This window comes from Anoplopoma fimbria, chromosome 24 (assembly GCF_027596085.1).
Source record: "Anoplopoma fimbria isolate UVic2021 breed Golden Eagle Sablefish chromosome 24, Afim_UVic_2022, whole genome shotgun sequence".
NCBI classification, from domain to species: Eukaryota; Metazoa; Chordata; class Actinopteri; order Perciformes; family Anoplopomatidae; genus Anoplopoma; species Anoplopoma fimbria.
In genome coordinates, this window is record NC_072472.1 from 13,909,709 (window position 1) to 13,927,711 (window position 18,003).

The 18,003-nt window shown below is 41.9% G+C and overlaps 1 protein-coding gene across 3 annotated transcripts in view; it reads right to left on the bottom strand.

Annotated features, from left to right (window-relative positions):
* fryb (furry homolog b (Drosophila)) overlaps window positions 1–18,003 on the bottom strand; it is a 58,036-nt gene that overhangs the window by 37,142 nt on the left and 2,891 nt on the right. The window contains exons 1-2 of one of the 3 annotated variants that reach the window (XM_054625185.1): window positions 12,529–12,602; window positions 299–492 (exon numbers count right to left, since the gene is read on the bottom strand). In XM_054625185.1, the coding sequence (XP_054481160.1) occupies window positions 299–492; window positions 12,529–12,586 (252 nt within the window). In that variant the 5' untranslated portion in view covers window positions 12,587–12,602. Of the gene's footprint in view, window positions 1–298; window positions 493–12,528; window positions 12,776–18,003 lie in introns of those variants that run through there. The other 2 variants (XM_054625183.1, XM_054625184.1) reach the window with 2 other exon arrangements.

Genomic DNA, 18,003 nt, shown 5'->3' on the forward strand with positions numbered 1-18,003 from the left:
CAAAGAAGAAGTTTCTGGTACACTTCAGTCGTTGTGACAAAAAGGTAAAATGAGAGACTAAGAGGTTGGGTTACAGTACGTCATACATATTTGGTTACTTATGCAGGCTTCTATGTGAATCCGAGACAACCACATGCCATACCATAACTCTGTTTTTATCAAATCCCACCACAATCTATAAATGTTCATTTTAAAATAAATTGGGGGCATAATGAGACTAAAATGTGTGTGTTCCATAAAGATGGAGCAGAAACCTTCCTTTTCCTTCTTCCTGAGATACAGATGCAAAGTCACTCACCAGCGGTTCGGCCATGATGATGCGAATCTTGCGTTCGGAGAGCAAGGTGAAGTTGGCAAACAAGCTTTTTAGGACGAACTCGCCCGGCTTACTCTCAGGGTCCACGTTGACGGGCGCCATGACGACAGGACCCTTCCTCTCTCCCAAGGTTCCACTGACTGGCGGGAGGGGTGGCTTCAGTCCCACTGGAGAGGCTAGGGAGAGTCAGGACAGGTCAGTTAGTCCAAGACAGGGGTTTTCAAAGTCTGACACACAAGGCAGACACTGTTATTACTGTTTGTCTTACTTCTATTTGGGGCATAGATTTTGGAACCAGAGTTCCCATAATTCCGAGGTTTGTTGGGATGCAATAAAAGTCAAATATTTAAGCCATCATTTTAGCCTTTATTTGTTTACATTTTGGCAAACTGGCACCATTAAATATGCCAAATTATGTAATGGCAGTTCCTGTTTGCTATGTACCCATGGATGTACAGGCAACTTTCATTGGAGTGCTTTCATACTGAGAAAACTAAAAACGGGATGAATCTCAGGTTCTGCATCCACGAGGGGAGCATCTTTTTTTGAATGATTACTAAGCGGATTTATAAATGGTTTTTTTCAAAACGGACACTGGAGATGATATCCTCAGAAAGTGGGTGTCACACTCAATCTAAGAACATGTGTATCTGTCTGTTATGACTCTGAGCAGGGCTACAATTTTTTAGGTAAAGGGTTTTAAAGAACCATAATTGCCTCCATGAGCTATGTGTCACAGCAACTTCTGAAGCTCCAGTATACAAACTGCCAAACTACTGTTTTCTTCACCAGAGAACCTTCCTTCACTATGCAGCTGAGACACTGACCCTGATGCTCGTTCTCCAGCCTCTTGTCTTAATAAACCTCATAGTTTGATGAACAAACAGAATTTGTCCACATCAGAAAATCTATTTATCATGTCTTTCTGTGAAGATAAAACTCCTCAGTCATGACTTATTTGTGTTGAGTTTGACAGGCAACACTTTCCAGGCACACAGACCGAACTGACACACACACACACACACACACAGACACACAGACACACACACACACACACAGACACACAGACACACACACACACACACACACACACACACACACACACACACACACACACACACACACACACACACACACACACAGACTTGCTAGGCAGTCCATGTTTTCATTCCTCCCTTCTGATTACATCATTAGGGAGACTGGGCACTATCAATTCTTGCAAGCGGTAATGTTAAAACAGAAGGGAAAGATAGATAGGGAGTGGCTATAGTCCAATAGGGTGAGAGTGAGAGACAGACGACTGAAGGACAGAGAGAGATATATAGAGAGGGCATTTCCTGTCATGCGTCTCTAGGAATATTGACATGCCCTTAAAATAGGAAATGGCGTTGGTGACTATACAGTATAAGAGCGTAAGCAAGACATTGTGGAAATTGTGATCAACTATGGATTATGAATAATCGTACCTCAACCAATACAGTTTACTAAAATATAAAACCGCCTGCGACAGAAGTGAACAAGAAGGTTACTTGTATGACTAGAGTGCAGGTTTGATTCCCTGAACATGCTGAGAAGAACAGGGTGCATAAAACATTTCTCTCCATAACGTGAAACAACGCGTTTCCCAGAGCTGGCTAGAGTTTGTGAGTTAACAGTGTCCGTGTCAGGTCAAACTGACCTTTCATGACCATGTGACCTAACCTCACTGTAGAGGTGATATGTAAACACTCATTTCCAGACAGAACAGGCCCCCCAGGCCTCAGAGACGGTGACCTGTATGTGTGAAAGCTGAGCACTCAAATGAGGCAAACATGCGTTTGCCTTTGGATTCCCCCCACGCACGCTTACCAAGGCCCTTGATGAAGCTGATGACACTAGCCCTACTCCATCTAGTTGGCACTTCCATGATGCAGACAGTGGGTGGACGTGGGTAAAATGTGCTGGAACTGGGATGGAGGAGGGATGGAGGAGGGTAGGAAGTTGAGGAGGGATAGCGGCGTCTACAAGGTGTAAAATACAGCTCCCATGATAGACAAGTAAAATAAATTCCTTGCGGAGTGATTAGCGGCACAGGAGAGGGTCGTCTTTAATATCCAACTATTCCACCATGCCAGTAAATGCAGACATCAGAATAATGTCTGGCTTTGGCTCTAGGCAGGTTCAACCAAAGCTTAACGTGTGAAGCTCCATCCTTTTAGAAAATGATAGGCAGGTAAAGTGAGAGACGTGCACTCGGGGCGACAAAGAAAACGCTCATGACAGCTGTATTCCACATTCAATCCAAATGAAACAGGAAGATATGCCGTATCCACGGACCGGGAGACCCATCGGCAGGTTGAAATTTCCCAAGTGAAGAAGACTTGACGCCTCAAAGCTGCAAGTGTTGCAATCAAGGAAGAAGAGATGACGCCAAAGTGTCTTCTCAAAATAGCAGAAGAGACGACCAACTCCGTCATGAGTGAACTCCAACGGATTAACACTACCAACACGGATTGAGAAATATTCCACCGCGCTGCTTCAGCAGAGGCTTGGGTAGATCAGACGCTGCGGCGGGCCCCATGCTTGAGAACTCCATGAGCCTGAGGACTATCTATCCGTTTCAACTTTCGCTTCTGCTGCGACTCCGGCCCGCCATCACTTCGCCGTACGACAGCTCCCGGGACCTTGGAATCCTTGCATTGGAAAGTTGTGTTGAAATGAAGTGCTTCTTCTTTGCGAGTGGTTTTGTGGCCGTCCTTTAGTTGTCAGTAGCAGTTAAGTAAAGTCTGCTCCTTGTGGAGATCTGACCAGAGGAGTTGGGTTGGAATTTCAACACTGCCCCGAGAGAGAGGCGAGGGGAGGAGGGAGGCGCTATATTTAGACCACTGGAGGTCACTCTCTTACATACCCACCACTCCCACTGACCCCTGCTCATATACTAGTGTGTACACACACACACACACACACACACACACACACACACACACACACACACACACACACACACACACACACACACACACACACACACACACACACACACACACACACACACACACACACACACACTTACACTCACACTTTCTGAGGCAGACAGTGACAAATCAGGAAAACTATGTAATGTAATTAAACTAGAAAGCAAATGGCGCCGATCTAATTCAGTGAATACAAGGTTGACTCTAATAGAGATAATCCGGTAAGGCGTCTATGTGACATGAATTTAAGACGCGTGTGTCTGTGCGTGTGTCTGTGCGAGACTTGAGGAGAGGAAATGAGAGTAGGAAGACTTAACGTGTCCGATTGAGCTGTCGATATAGCACACCGGCGCACTTCCCCGGACCCTCGTAGACATTTGTGTGACTCAGCATTTTAAGAGATTAATCAGCAGAAACCTGCCACGTCTAGTCAATACGATTCTACCTTTTTATAATTACATTGTACATCCTAAAAGGTTTATTTAATAGGCCAAGATGCCAAATAGACAGATGAGAAAGAAGCAGTTAGACAGCGGAGATAGAGAGGATGTAGGAGATCTGCAACGATTAGTCCATTAATCAACGTACAGAAAATGTATCAGCAACAATTCGGATAAAAAAACTAATTTTCCCTTGTTCCAGCTCTCAATCAAAGGGTTTGATTATTTTCTTTGTCATACACTCAGTAGGGATGTAGGAATATATGGTTATACTTAAATATCTAAATATTGTATTATGATGCTGTGTGGAGTAAAAAAAAACACTATCATGTTTTCATAATTAGTAATACAAACTTGTATTTTGAATTTAAATAAAGTTCTATGCATATGGCTTTTTGTTCTTTATAGATGACAATTTCCCTTTTTTTTTTGCAATATTTCGCCTTGTTCACAGTATTGCAAGCTATTGAACTGTAACCCCTGTATTATCACATGTATCATATCGCTGGTTTATTTCCAATACACAATTTAAACAAATGTAAAATAAATAATTTGGGGTCTTGGACTGTTTGGACTATCAACTTGGTCTTTGGAAAGTTGTAACTGTCATTTGTCACTATTTTCTGACGTTTTCCAGTCAAAAAGCATTAACAAAATCAAAAATAATCTGGAGATTAATTGATAGCGTAAATACTTGTTATAGTATTGTTATCTAGATTGAGGTTAACCTTCATCCATCACATCATACCGACAAACAAGTATACAGAAGTGATGAATCATGACTAACATGTGTTAACAGATGTACACCACCTGACTCATCATACAGAGGTTGAAATCCAGACCCCATGATTTTCACTTGGGTTGGTAAGCATCGTAACAAGTTTTCTTGGCTTGTAAAAAAGACAAATCAATCTTGTACAGCCTGAACAGTTTGTTCGCAGTGCAATGAGTCATTTTAAAAAGCACAGCCAATTACCACAAACGCTGACAAGACCTAACCTGTATGTTGTCAGAAAAATACTCACTGTATTTGGTTAATGTATTCTAGCATTTCCATTGTGTTACTGTAGGTCCTTTAGTCGGCTAGTTATGGCAGCTTTAAACACAACAAAGATAAACGTAGACGCTTGAATCACAAGTATATTCAAATATGCAATGTAAGCATAAAACATACAGCTAAAAATAAAAGTAATATTATATATGTAAACAAACCCTTAAGAGCATCATAGAAGAAGAATAACTTAACAGTTACAAAACCAGGTTTCCATTTTGAAAATAAGGGGGGGTGATCCTTTTGTTTTCCATTTGGATTAAGGGCTGTTCTTGAACCAGTTAGCTTGTCTCAAGTGTGTGTGTGTGTGTGTGTGTGTGTGTGTGTGTGTGTGTGTGTGTGTGTGTGTGTGTGTGTGTGTGTGTGTGTGTGTGTGTGTGTGTGTGTGTGTGTGTGTAACATAGTTGATACAGGCATAGACAAGATTATTTCAGTACGGCTGGCACGAGATGGAACAAGTTCAACTTGATGAGGTCAGCTATTTATCTAGCGATTTCACTTGATAACACTCGTGCTTGAAACACAACCCTGACTTGGACTTAAAGGGCCTGTTTTTTGCCTTTCAAGCCTTCTGACTTCCCTCATCATCGTGACCTTGGGGCAGACAAACCTAGGCAACTGAATAATAGGTCCTATAGGCGAAAGAAGATGCACCTTAAATGAGGAACCACATACACCATCTCATTGTGGTTCCTGCGATTCCATTTTTTAATACGTCACATAAATGGCTGGGGAGGGGGGGCGTCAACACATCCCCAGCAATTCCTCTGTAATCCTTACACCAGCATAACCCCTGCTGACAGTAACCTTCAGCACACCCCTAATATATGAGCTGCACACGGCTGCCCTGCTCACCACATACACACACCAAAACATTTGTATGGCGTCTGATGAAGAGGGACACGTAACACACAAATACCATTAAGCAAACAGAGCACATTGAAAGATGTCTGTAACCTTTAAACTTCTCACGGTAAGGTCCCCAAACATATGCATACATGCACAAATGTAAGCTAACAAAAGCAGTATCCAAGTCGATGTATACAAATCACAATGACAGGAAACCTGCTGGTTGACAAAACATTCCAAAGGTAAACTACAGGCTGCGTGGTCATGACTATATTAGAGACCCAGTGGTAAGACAGCTGTGTTTTTTAGTGACTGTAATGACGCAGGTTCATGAGCCTACAGCTGAAAGTGGGGAAAGTACAGCATGTCCAGTTGGCGACAGTCAGGGATGATGTTGCTGGGCATTCATCCCCGACCGCCTCAGCGTGACATACAGTAGCTCTACTCTCTGTTTGGTAAACACTGTCTCACTGACTGGAGAACTGATTAAGATGACGACTATTTCTGACTGTCAAAAGCACATGTAGGAAGGTTGACAGAATGATAAAACAATGTAAACATGAACTGCGTATTTGACTTTTAGTGCCGGGCGCGAAGATTATAAGAAAGTCAGAGACTGACTTCTTCTTTTGCTGAGTAATATGCTGTATAATTTATAGAGAAAAAACTGCTGAGGAGCCAGATTCACACTCAACTAAACCCTGGAGCAGTTTCCTCTCGCTCAACCCCTTGTCTTCCATTATTCCATTACGTAACATCGCCAGATATTGACAGTGTGGATCACGCTGCATGCTGCCTGTTTTTCAGTCTCATCCACTTCTAACGCAGATTAACAAAACAAAATACGCGTAGTGTGTACACTGCAGGATCTACGGACTACTAGTCGTCTGATACGAGGGCAGACCGCATCACGCATTTGTTTTGCAAACCGGCATCAACAACTGTGATGTGGAAGCTGTACTCACTCCCTCCTAAGGACTTGAGCAGAGACTTGATGCTGATGTCAAAGAAGCCTGAATCCTGCTGGCTGGTCGCCATGGCTGCAGAGGCTATGTCGCCACGGTGACAGACAGCAGAGGGAGGACAGGACGGCAGGATGAGGCGTTGCGGTCAGAGCAAGTGAGAGAAAGAGGAGTGCGCTTCCGAGAGAGAAAGACTGGGAGAGAGGGATGCGGGTGGGCAGCCAGCGATGCGGATGTTGCGGCTGTCTGCTGCTGAGTGTGTGTGCCTCTGTGCGCGTGTGCATAAAACAGAGTGTGTGTGTGTGTGTGTGTGTGTGTGTGTGTGTGTGTGTGTGTGTGTGTGTGTGTGTGTGTGTGTGTGTGTGTGTGTGTGTGTGTGTGTGTGTGTGTGTGTCAAAGAGAAAGAAAAAGAGAACGGCAATCAGCCTCGCCTGCGCTGTGTTGCTATCTTGCTGGCTAACACTCCCCATCCCCTCTCTGTTTTGCTCTCTCAGGACAGTGATACCCAGATGTTGGTAGACGCCAGCAGCCAATCCTCTTAGAGGAAAGATGGAGAGAGAGAGGGAGGGAAGGAGGGAGGGAGGGAGGGAATAACATACAGTAGATGCTACTGAACAGGGGGGAATGTGGAAAGCAGTGAGGGACAATGAGGAGACAGTGAGATGAGGGATACTGGAGTAATTAAGATGAGAGAAACAAAAGGACAGAAATCCAAGGTTTCCTGATCACTGTTGTGCTGTTCTGATTAGCAATTACTGTTGACCAATGAGAGCCAAGAGAAGCAGTGATTGGCAGTCATTACCAACGAATAGTCAGTGATAATAACAATAGCGTCACTGCCCCAGATGAGTCTGACTCCACACTGCACATACAGTATATTCTGAGTATGACGTGCGTGCATCATGCAAACAGTACTACTTTTAGTTGATTCTTTAGTGGGGTTATTGTCCCACAATGCAATGCAAAATAAATTGTCTTTAGTACAAAAATAAGAGTCCATCATTTTTCGTCTAACTGAAGCGGTCTCATTTTCTTACGTTTTTTTCTGTGATTTCTGTGTCCAAAATCATTCCTTATTCACTATATTGTGCACAATAAGATATTTTTGTAGTTGAAGGGGTGATTTCCACCGGGGATGGAGGGGACATGTGTTTACATGACCACTACTTATGTATTCCCAGCCACATTAAACCTCCCAAAACCCTTCCCCCACCACTTACCCAAACATAAAACGAAGCTAATTGGTGAAACAGACGGTCCCCAGGTGGAAGTTATGAATTCCCAATGGAAGCATGTCTGTTGCAGTTCATTGTGTTTTACTATTTACACTGTGATACTGGATGTTTTTTATTAGAACTATTAGTTTTTTATTAGAACTGTCCAACACAAAGAAAAGCCCTTTGCATGTGTAAGGGAATGAAAAACGTACAAATTTAAGTCACTGCGGTTTGTGACTCTCACAGAACTTAAACATGGATTTGCTGCCGTTTGTCCTTCACAAATCAAGACAGACCAATGTCAATATTTGGGAATCTAAAACAAATCAGATTTATAATTGTAGCTCTAACAAGTACATTTGCTTTACACAATCAAAAGAGGTAGGTGAGGATTAGTCAGGTGATGAAATGTCAGCAGTGACACAATGTAGGGTGGTGCTGCTTGCACAGTAAATTACCTTGTCTGTGTTATTTGCAGTCATTTCTTTACAGTGTAAAAGTTTGGCAAGCAGCTCAGCTAAATCAACTGATTGTCTACATTAATGTTTTGTGTTCACTTCAGGTGAAATGATTCATGACACTGGCTGATCTCGCAAATATAGTTTTAGCCTAAGAAATCTAATTGAAACGAAACATCTGCTGTTAGGCTATATATCTGATCTGGGCTTGAGAGATTTAGTGAGTAAAACATGTAGCATGGGCTTGCTCGATAAACATCCCATAACTTACCATTTTAACTGGTTTACCACCACACCCACTTTTAATTTGTTAATAGCCTCCTAAGTAACTATCCGGGACAACACCAACGTTTACCAGCACTTTGCTTGCAGCTAATTTTAACCTCCCACTCTACTGCTGTGGTTACATTCTTGACAAATCATTTAAAGAGCTTAAGCATTGTTTCTCACATTAGACAATGGTGAGCAGAAATAAATGATCTCCCTTCACCTTGAACAGTCACATATTCACTCGGCTGTCCTAACAATTGTCTGCCATAGCAGAAATGTATGACGGCTATCATGGCAATGGGGATATGGTTGGGTGACTATGAGTGGAAGTACAAGTGGATAATTAGGGTCATCATTTAATTCCCTGGATGAACTGCGGAAGTGCCACAGGACATGTGAGCGGATGAGGGAGGGAGAACAGAGGCAGGGGGAGGAGAGCAAACGAGAGTGAGGAGAGGAGTAGAAAGTACATAAGATAAAGTATCATGCAAAGCGTTGGCTCACAGGAGAGCTAGCGAGCACAGGATGGCCTGGTTCACATTAACAGACAATTAAAGTCTAATCTCAAAGGAGGAGAAATATAGCAGAGAACCACTGCAGACCTATTCCTGTCTGAAACTTCTGCTTACTCCATTACAGTCCGGGGCCAATCAGTATCACCAAATAACAAACGTATGCCTCGCCGTTAACCTGTTTACTCAATTAAGATAATACAGCCAAGTTGACAATGACAGAAAAGTAAACCAAATCTGACTTTCAGAATGTTCCCCTGCAAGCAGCTGCACTCAAAGATGGTTACTAAATACTATTTGAGCGAGGCAGTCCGTTCTTTGTTACCTCAAACCACTGAAACCCTCATCTCTTCTTACTGAAGAGAAAGTATGAACACGTCAGAGGTTTACCGTTTGTTGAGCCTATTTCTCACATTTGCCATTGGGTTAAAAAGCTACGTCTGCCAGCTTTGGGACTATTGGAGGTTTTAGTTGTTATGCATGGGCAAACTAAACATGATGACATAGGTCAATTTTTTGTGTGAGCTGGGAAGCTGCAGACGAGGAAGAGTAACAGCAATTTATTTTTTTGCAGGATTAAATAGGGAAGTGGAGAGAAGTAGAATATAAAAAGTGTTTGTTGGTGCAACTTATCTTCTCATCTATTCAAACTCATGAGCTACAAAGGGAATAGGGACTTTTTTGCCACAGAGTGACACATTTATTCAGCTTACAAATAAAAATCAAAGACATAAAGACACACACACACACATCCTGATAGAGGTCCTAGGATTCTTCACATTCTGAGCAGGGGCCTGGGCATGCCAGCTGTTGGAATGTGACTCTTCCACACACACACACACACACACACACACACACACACACACACACACACACACACACCCAGCCTTTCTGGATATGCACTGAACACTAGCTGGTGTCCCGATCCAAGTTTTTCTCTTTGCCTCGACCCTGATACCAGTCCTTAAAAATGATTATCTGCTGATACTAGGTCTGATCCTATTATTATTTTGACAAAACATTGATTCCATATGTAAGCGACACATCTGAATTCGGCTCATCCTATTTTACATAAGCAACTTATACAAATAGTGCAGACCCTAATTCAAATTTATGAAGCAGATCAAGTTGAATTATTAATATGATATGAATTCAAGTTTCAGCTGGGAGAATGGGACTCTTGAAACTGACATAACGGGGTCAGCTGGAGAGAGGAGGTATCACTCTGTTGCAGTTGTTTGAACTACAAAAACACACTCACAGAGGTACAATGACGTATCAAAGTAATGTGTCTTGTACCACATAAACAATCTAGTACAGACATCAGCTTGCAGAGAGAAAACAAAAACAACAGCCAAGCTTCGTTTTGGCCCGACATCAACTCACACAAGTAATTATCGTTGACAGCTGAAAGGACCTGCGATGATGAGAAACATCCGGCCGATGATGTTTGTCTGTTCAACTGGCGAAAGCAGAGCCCGAAACCCAAAAGATAGTCCGTTTACAATCACACCCGACAAAGCTAAGCAGCAGATCTTCACACAGCAGATGCTGGAACTAGGGAATGTTTAGTGTCCAAAAGGTTATTTTAATAATCAATCGATTATCTAAAGAGTTGCAACCACATAAACAGCAGTCCATCTGTTAAACAAGACAACAACACTGAACTGTTAGGACATGTGCTTGTGGGTGTTAACTGGTCCATCCCCACACAGCAGATGAGTATTCCCAAACACACACACACTCACACTCACACACACACACACACACAAAACCACAGAGGGACTGTTTGAGGGTGACAGTTCACACAGCGGTGTCTCCTTGACACAGCTGGGCTGATCAAATAGATAACTCTTGTGAAGGATGTGTATATGTGTGTGTGTGTGTGTGTGTGTGTGTGTGTGTGTGTGTGTGTGTGTGTGTGTGTGTGTGTGTGTGTCAGTAGTTTTCATACCATGCATACCTGTCTCCCCAACATCAAAGTCACACACATTATCACAGCACAGAAACCCCATAAAATTCAATTTACTGCATTTATTGTGTCAACAATTTGAATTTTATGATCTATGTGCTCATTTATTGAGAAGTTATTTTCTCCTGAAAAACATGTTTGTGCAGGTGGTATTTAGTTTCACAGGAATCACCTCACTCCATTCCTCCCCTTTCACTGTACACCCTCTTCTCTCTCTTCTTTCGCTGTTCATCCAAATCCCACAAACAAATGTGTTGTCAGATACAAAATGAGTTCCTTTCTCATCTCTCGGACAATCTAAAGACACATTTAGTCTTTCCTTACTCTTTTTCAACATTATCGATTGTAATGTTGGGTGACATAGGAATATAAGATTATTCTGTCGTTACTGTTACTTTGGTTCAATTTGGATAAAGGCATCAGCTAAGCTAAAATATGTTAAAAAAGTACTTTGGGGCCTCCTTATGATTTTACCTGGCTGTGCCTTTCCAGGAATAAACAGAAACACTGCATCAGTTTGTACACTGACGGATCAGCGGATACTATTGTCATTTCTAAGGCTAGACAAGGACGGAAAACAGATCAGCAGATCATGCTGCAACTAAAAGAATACATATTCAGGCACAAATAGGTTTTCAACTGCAAAATGTTATTTCAGGAGTGCATAGTTTGGGGACTTAACATGGGGAGAAATACTACTAAAACTGAGGTAATACTGTCTCAAAATACTCTGTAACACAAGCTTCTTATGCCATTCAATGGTACTTCGTTTAATGCTAGGTTTACTAATGTCGGAGCCTACAGTTATTCCTTTTACATACATAAGATATTTCAATGTAAACTGCAGTAATATGACCATTCATTTTAACCGTATGCAACTGGCTCTTGTCTACTCTGACTGACTACTTAAGGTCTTGTCATTCTCCCACATAAGGTGGTTGGACATGAAATTTCCAGGTAAGATGAGAAAGTGGTTTGGGAAAAACAAAATACTGTGTAACACTGTTTAAAAAATGTGAGGCCAGAACCACATAGGCATGTTTTGCCCCCCCCCCCTTTACAATTAGGATTAGTGGAGCAGTTTCGTGCTGTTTTCTCAAAACAGAGAAGGTATCATTTTTCACAGGGTCTACAGAAACCACAACAAAGACACTTGTCAAGTCAAGTCCTCAGTTCACAGCATAGAGGCACTTTGTTATGGCGTACACGGAGAGACGGGGGGGTAGTAACAGGTAGTAAGAGATCTAAAAACTTTTACAAATCCCAGGTTGGATAAAAAAAAAAAAACAGCCCAAATTCCAGTTGGGGGGTTGGGGACCATTACTTCAGCTGGATGTTTGACCAGCCTGTCCACCTTTTCCAGCACGAGAAAACCCCTCAGGTCATTCACATTCAAACAAACCAGGATTATTGCTAAAATCAAATTGTTGTACGTCTCTGACTCCCATAGGCTAATTGTTTTCTCCTCTTGTCGCGTTCACTCTTAAAAGCAAACCCTCAAATGATTGCAAGCTTGTCTGCACCTACCTTCGAAGATTGTGGTCCTCTTTCTGTACCTGGGCTGGATCTTGGTGAACCTCCCCATGAAGGCACTGGGGTCATACATGTCCAACGACAGGGAGGCAATACGCTCCATAACTATCCCATCTTGGCCTTGGCTCTGGTTGTCCAGATCCTGGTCCTGACCTTGGCTCAGAGAGTGGCCGTTGCAGTGGTCTGAAGTGCTGCTTTCAGCCCCGAGACTTGCGGTGCTTCCTACATCTTCTAGAGACATGTCTCCACAGACCGCAGGAGCTCGACCCACCCCTGGTTGTGTATTGCCAAAAACCTGGCCCTCCTCAGAATTCGCAAGGAGCCACTACATGATGGTTCTACAGTAGACTCAGCAGGAAATAACACAGAGAAACATTGTTCCAGAAAAGCAACTATTTTTTTTTTAAAAAAGGGAAAAAAAGAAAAAAGATTTAAAAGACTGTTCAAGCGCTCTTAAAAATCCCTGTTTTTGTTTTCTTCAGGTCCTTTTTTTGTCCGTTGGTATCCGATTTCTTCTCACGAGGATTTCTTGTCTCCGTGACGAGCTCATTCAATCCAGAGCCGGTGAGCTCATTGCCTTGTTGCTTCAGATACACAGCTCTCCTGAGAGTTCAGGTTCTGCCCTCCAGAGTTTCTTACTCTTGCTTAAGAAAAAATAAAATATCTCTGTGTCTTCTTTTTGTTTTCAAGAGGCAATTTTTACTCTCTGTGAAGGTTCAGCTGTCATCACCTTATGCCATGTTTTTCTCACCTGATCTTTGTTTCTCTCCCTCCCTCCCTCTCTCTCTCTCTCCGCTCTGAGTCTCTGAGGCACAGCTGTGAGTCTCTGCTCTCAGGTGGTGAAGAAGGGAGGGATCCAATTCCAAGAACGCACCTTGATTGGGTGGTTTGGGAAGTTTGGGTGGTTCTCTTATCCCCTCTCCCTCTCACCGTCTTCTTTCTACTTTTTTCTCTCTCTGTGGGGGTTTTCCCAACCACCTCCCCTCCTGTCACTACCGACTGTTTGAGAAACGAGGAAATAGTTTTTGTCTCGCCCACACACCTGAGCTAGTAAAGAAGTATAGAATCTGCATGCATCTGCTTGATTCAAACAGCCAACACATGGCATGTGGAAGTGAGTAAGCGTTAGTCTCTGCCCTCACTGGTTGAGGCTGTTTAGCCAGTTACAGTAAGCTCAATGTGTTAATGGTGTAGGATTACTCAGGGCGGACACACCCCTTTACAGAAGGGGGAAACAAAGCCAAACACAAACAGGAAGAACCCTGAACACACAGAAAGGCAGACAGTGTTTTGTGAAAGTCCTGATTAGCAGATGTATTTCAAACACAAACTTGAGCAGTTTGAAATCTGCCCTCACATATTTAAATACACATCTGTTTAACAAAGGAGCTGGTTTTGAAAAAAAAAACCACACACAAAAACACTCACAAAGTAAAACTGAAGAAGTTATTCTTGATGACACAAAACCAAAATTGCTTCTCTGCTGCTGCTTATCTACAAAAAACAATCTTACAGGAAGTACAGTGAACTGTTTTGGTCTGGCCCTAATTACATGCGGTCCTGTAGTGCTGGAAAATATTCACCCTCAAGAAGATATCTACTTTCTCCCTTTTAAAACCTGTTTTGCTAAACCAAAAACAGAAAAAAATAAAGTCTGTTGTAACATCTTCCAGATAAAGTTTACTCCGGGAAGTAAAGAGAGGCCATTTTATACGCAGTAGAGGCACTAAACCAGTATAAATTCATCCAAGGTGAATATTCTGAATTAGCAATTGTCAATCACATTTTTGTTCCTGCTGTATCTAACGCTCTCCTTCTCTGTAGGTAGGCTGGTTAGTGTCTCTCAGGAGACACCTACCCTGAGGTGACTTCCTGCTGTTTATGCCATTATTGTCATGACATCAGCTCCATTAAGTGCCTCACCCGAGAGCTCATGTGTGTCAGACATGAAAACAACAAATCTTTCAGATCCTCTTTGAAAAGGAACGCCACACAAGTTGGAGTAATTGTAATGAACAGCGTGACGGTGAGTCTGTGTGCAGCACAGACGAATATGTCAGCCAACAGCCTTAAAACATCACGTCTTAAAAATCTTACTCTACTTTTCTTAAAACAAGTGAATAAATGATTTTTATTCCTGGCTTTAAAAGAAAAATCACCTTCACTCAGGAAATCCTTGATGCACATAAAACTTTTACATTTTTATAAGAACTTGATGGTTTCACATTGATGGCAGATAACATCCATTTTTTTTACCAGTTGCTACAGCAACCATCTGGCACGGAAATAGTTAAGAGTGGCAAACACGCTAAGGGAGGCACTGTGCCAAAGTCAGTTAGAGAGGCGTGTCACCCCCTAGGGGAGTACAACAGCCAAATATTAAGACAGACACACTCACTTTTACACACACGCGCATACACAAACAGGAGATTGCTTTTTTTCTCCTTTCATTAACTGACAACTCTGACCAACCAATGAAAATAAAAAACACACAGGTTACCCAATCATCGTCAGGAATGTGTTGGCAAACAAGAAGAAGAGTGCTGGGGTGGCGGCGACGGTTGTGACACGAGACCGTGGTAATGACAAAATATTCAAACCACATATTTTAATCATTTTTTCTACTACTGAATATTATAAACTACAATAATCTGATGGAAAATGTAACACACATATTTTTACTGGTGCTCGTTGCACTCTTGCTGGATGATAATAGACTCCTGGGTTCTCTGACAAGCTTCTGGGGTTTGCCACTCTTTTTGTTTGTTTGACCTGATTATTCAGTTGTGTTTATATTCAGTGGGTCAAATACTGAAAATCTCACTCTTCATACACCGAGGGTAATCCCATGTATACTTCCCTTTGCGCTCCTTTTAACTCTGTATTGTAGTCTCTTGATTGTTTTTACATGGGTGTATGAGTGGACAGTTGCAAACACTGATCTGAGATACGCTAGGTTCATTAATGACAAAATTCAAATACGTATCACATATTTTACATATCTGTAAAATAACATAGTAAGTCTAATAAATCATCTAAAATAAATACTTTTATTATCTTACCCTTTTTTTTTTTGTTTAGTCAGCAGATATAAATCAGCCTGAATGTGAATTTTGAGCTAAGCATCGCCCTTCTACCAGCTGTACAGACATGCTTTGGTTGACTGGGGGAAACAATCGCACCCAAACAGGCACACACACGCACACGCACACACACACACACACACACACACAAACCGCAGACTGAAAATCTGGATAAACAGCAACAGTATCTTAATAACTATGATTTCTCTGCAGCCTCAGGGCCCATTCAGTCTTGCACGTCTTTCTTTGTCTGCTCCTTTTTTACTCAGCACTTTACACAAACCCCAACTTTTCCTCCCATCACATCGGTCACTATTCTATCATATCTGATGGTCTCCTGGTTTCTGGCTTTGGAGCTGGACCTAGGAAAAGGTTGATGTGACAAAGACTCATTGGTGCCAACCGGCCTGAAATATAAAACTATTTCCTCTCCCACGCAGAAATGGTTTAAGTCAAAAGGAGACCACAAGGAATGTGCCATTGATTAACTTGTTATACAGCATTAGTTTGTGTTTTAAATGACCTGTTGAAAAGTTACCAACTTTGTGTTATTCCTTTTGGGTGGTGGAGCTACCTGAGGGTTCACATTTGGGTCATAAATTGTGCGTAGTAAATTGTGCTTTTGCAAAAATCGTTTCCTTGAGAATACATTACTCTGCACAAGATGCTAGAAGCAGACACCACACACCTTTTTCGACTATGTGTCTTGTTCTTTTGTCTTCCTTTAACACTCGGAAGCAACCTCACCCCACGATCCACCTCTTCTCTGATGACCATCCCTCCACTTATCTTTTAAATTGCACCCTCGGAGACCTCTGCTACAACGAGAAACCTTTTATTTCTCCTGTCACTCAAATATGCTATCAGGTTAACACAGTTGCCCAGATTGTCTCGGATGCTGAAGAAACCCGGTCTAACAGGAGAACTGAGGGCATAAACAAGTTTACTTTTGGCTTATGCACTTCAGCAAGACTCCAGATCAGGGGTTTACTGGGATGAATGGTAAAATGAATGACAGGGGTGCCTGACCGCAAGAATCAATCTGTTCATAACAAACAATGCAGCTTTGTATAAGAAACATTCTTGTTCTACTGACAGTTGCAGCCTGAGATTTATTCTGAGTCCATGTGATTTAGTACACATGTTGAGTACTTGTCAACACCAGCACGGATAAATACATGAAGACTATTTTTAATGGGACATATTGGTGGCATGTAAGTAGCAGTGTTTTTAACATTCAGTATGTATTATAATTGATGTTTACGATAATATAAATACATACAAGTAAATCGCCAGTGTACTGGCATTAAATTGATTGACAGGTTCGCTCAGGGTGCAGCACACATAGAGAAAGTTAGACTTTTACTTTGCTTTCACTTCTCTTTGCACTGATTTATTTTACTATTTTGCAACGTCCCTCTTGACATGATTTGAGAATATGGAGGCCATCCTTGACTCGAGATCATCATAAGAAGGTACCGGGACAGCAGCAGCCGGGTTATTACACTGAACTGACATTTTATTTAGACTTCTCTTGAATCTCTGAACAAAATGGAGATGATTGTGGACGGCAATTCAGAGGTCTGGAACCAGGCTCGGGCAGCAGTATCAGGTAAAAAACATAATCTTAGCATATGTCATCTTATAAACTGGAATGTATGAAGTTTAAATTATTGCCATATATACTATTGATATATACTATTGACTATATATTATTGAAATACTATCATGATTGGTAGTCATAGTACAACTGCTACAACTATGATTGCTGCCGCTGCTGATACAACTGATCACAGTCAACATCAAGCCTCCACACTGGCTCTACAATGGTGCCCCCTTGAGCCCATTACTGAAATAATAATTCTGCTTACGCAACTAGTCACATTTCTGATTCAGGTCATTCTTGAAGAGCCCTTCAGAGACTCAATTTGACACTATGTTTGTTTTTAGACTCTACTGTTCCTTTGTAAGGAAAATCATCTTGGGGAGAGAAAAAGGCAGCTCAGAGGAGATAACAGAGATTAAGTACATTCAAGTTTGAGGTTCAATTTTGTTCTTTTTTTGTCTAGACTGAAGGTCTAGTTTAAAAACTCAGAGAGCAAATAAAAACCTGTCAATCCTTGTAGGAAGGAGGGGGGATATGCACTCCCACATTTAATAATACATGCACAATTATTAGCCCTAGATATGTGCACATGCAAACAGACAGTAAAGTATGCCCCTCAGCCTTTCTGTATATATATAGAGCTGCGTTAAGCAACACTATCTCTGGGGTCTTTAATGTGCAGACTAATGCATCTACAAACAGCCTCAGAGCTTTCAAACCTAACAGCAGTAAAACAACATTCCCCGACCAATTATCGGACGCTCTTAAATAAAATCCTAA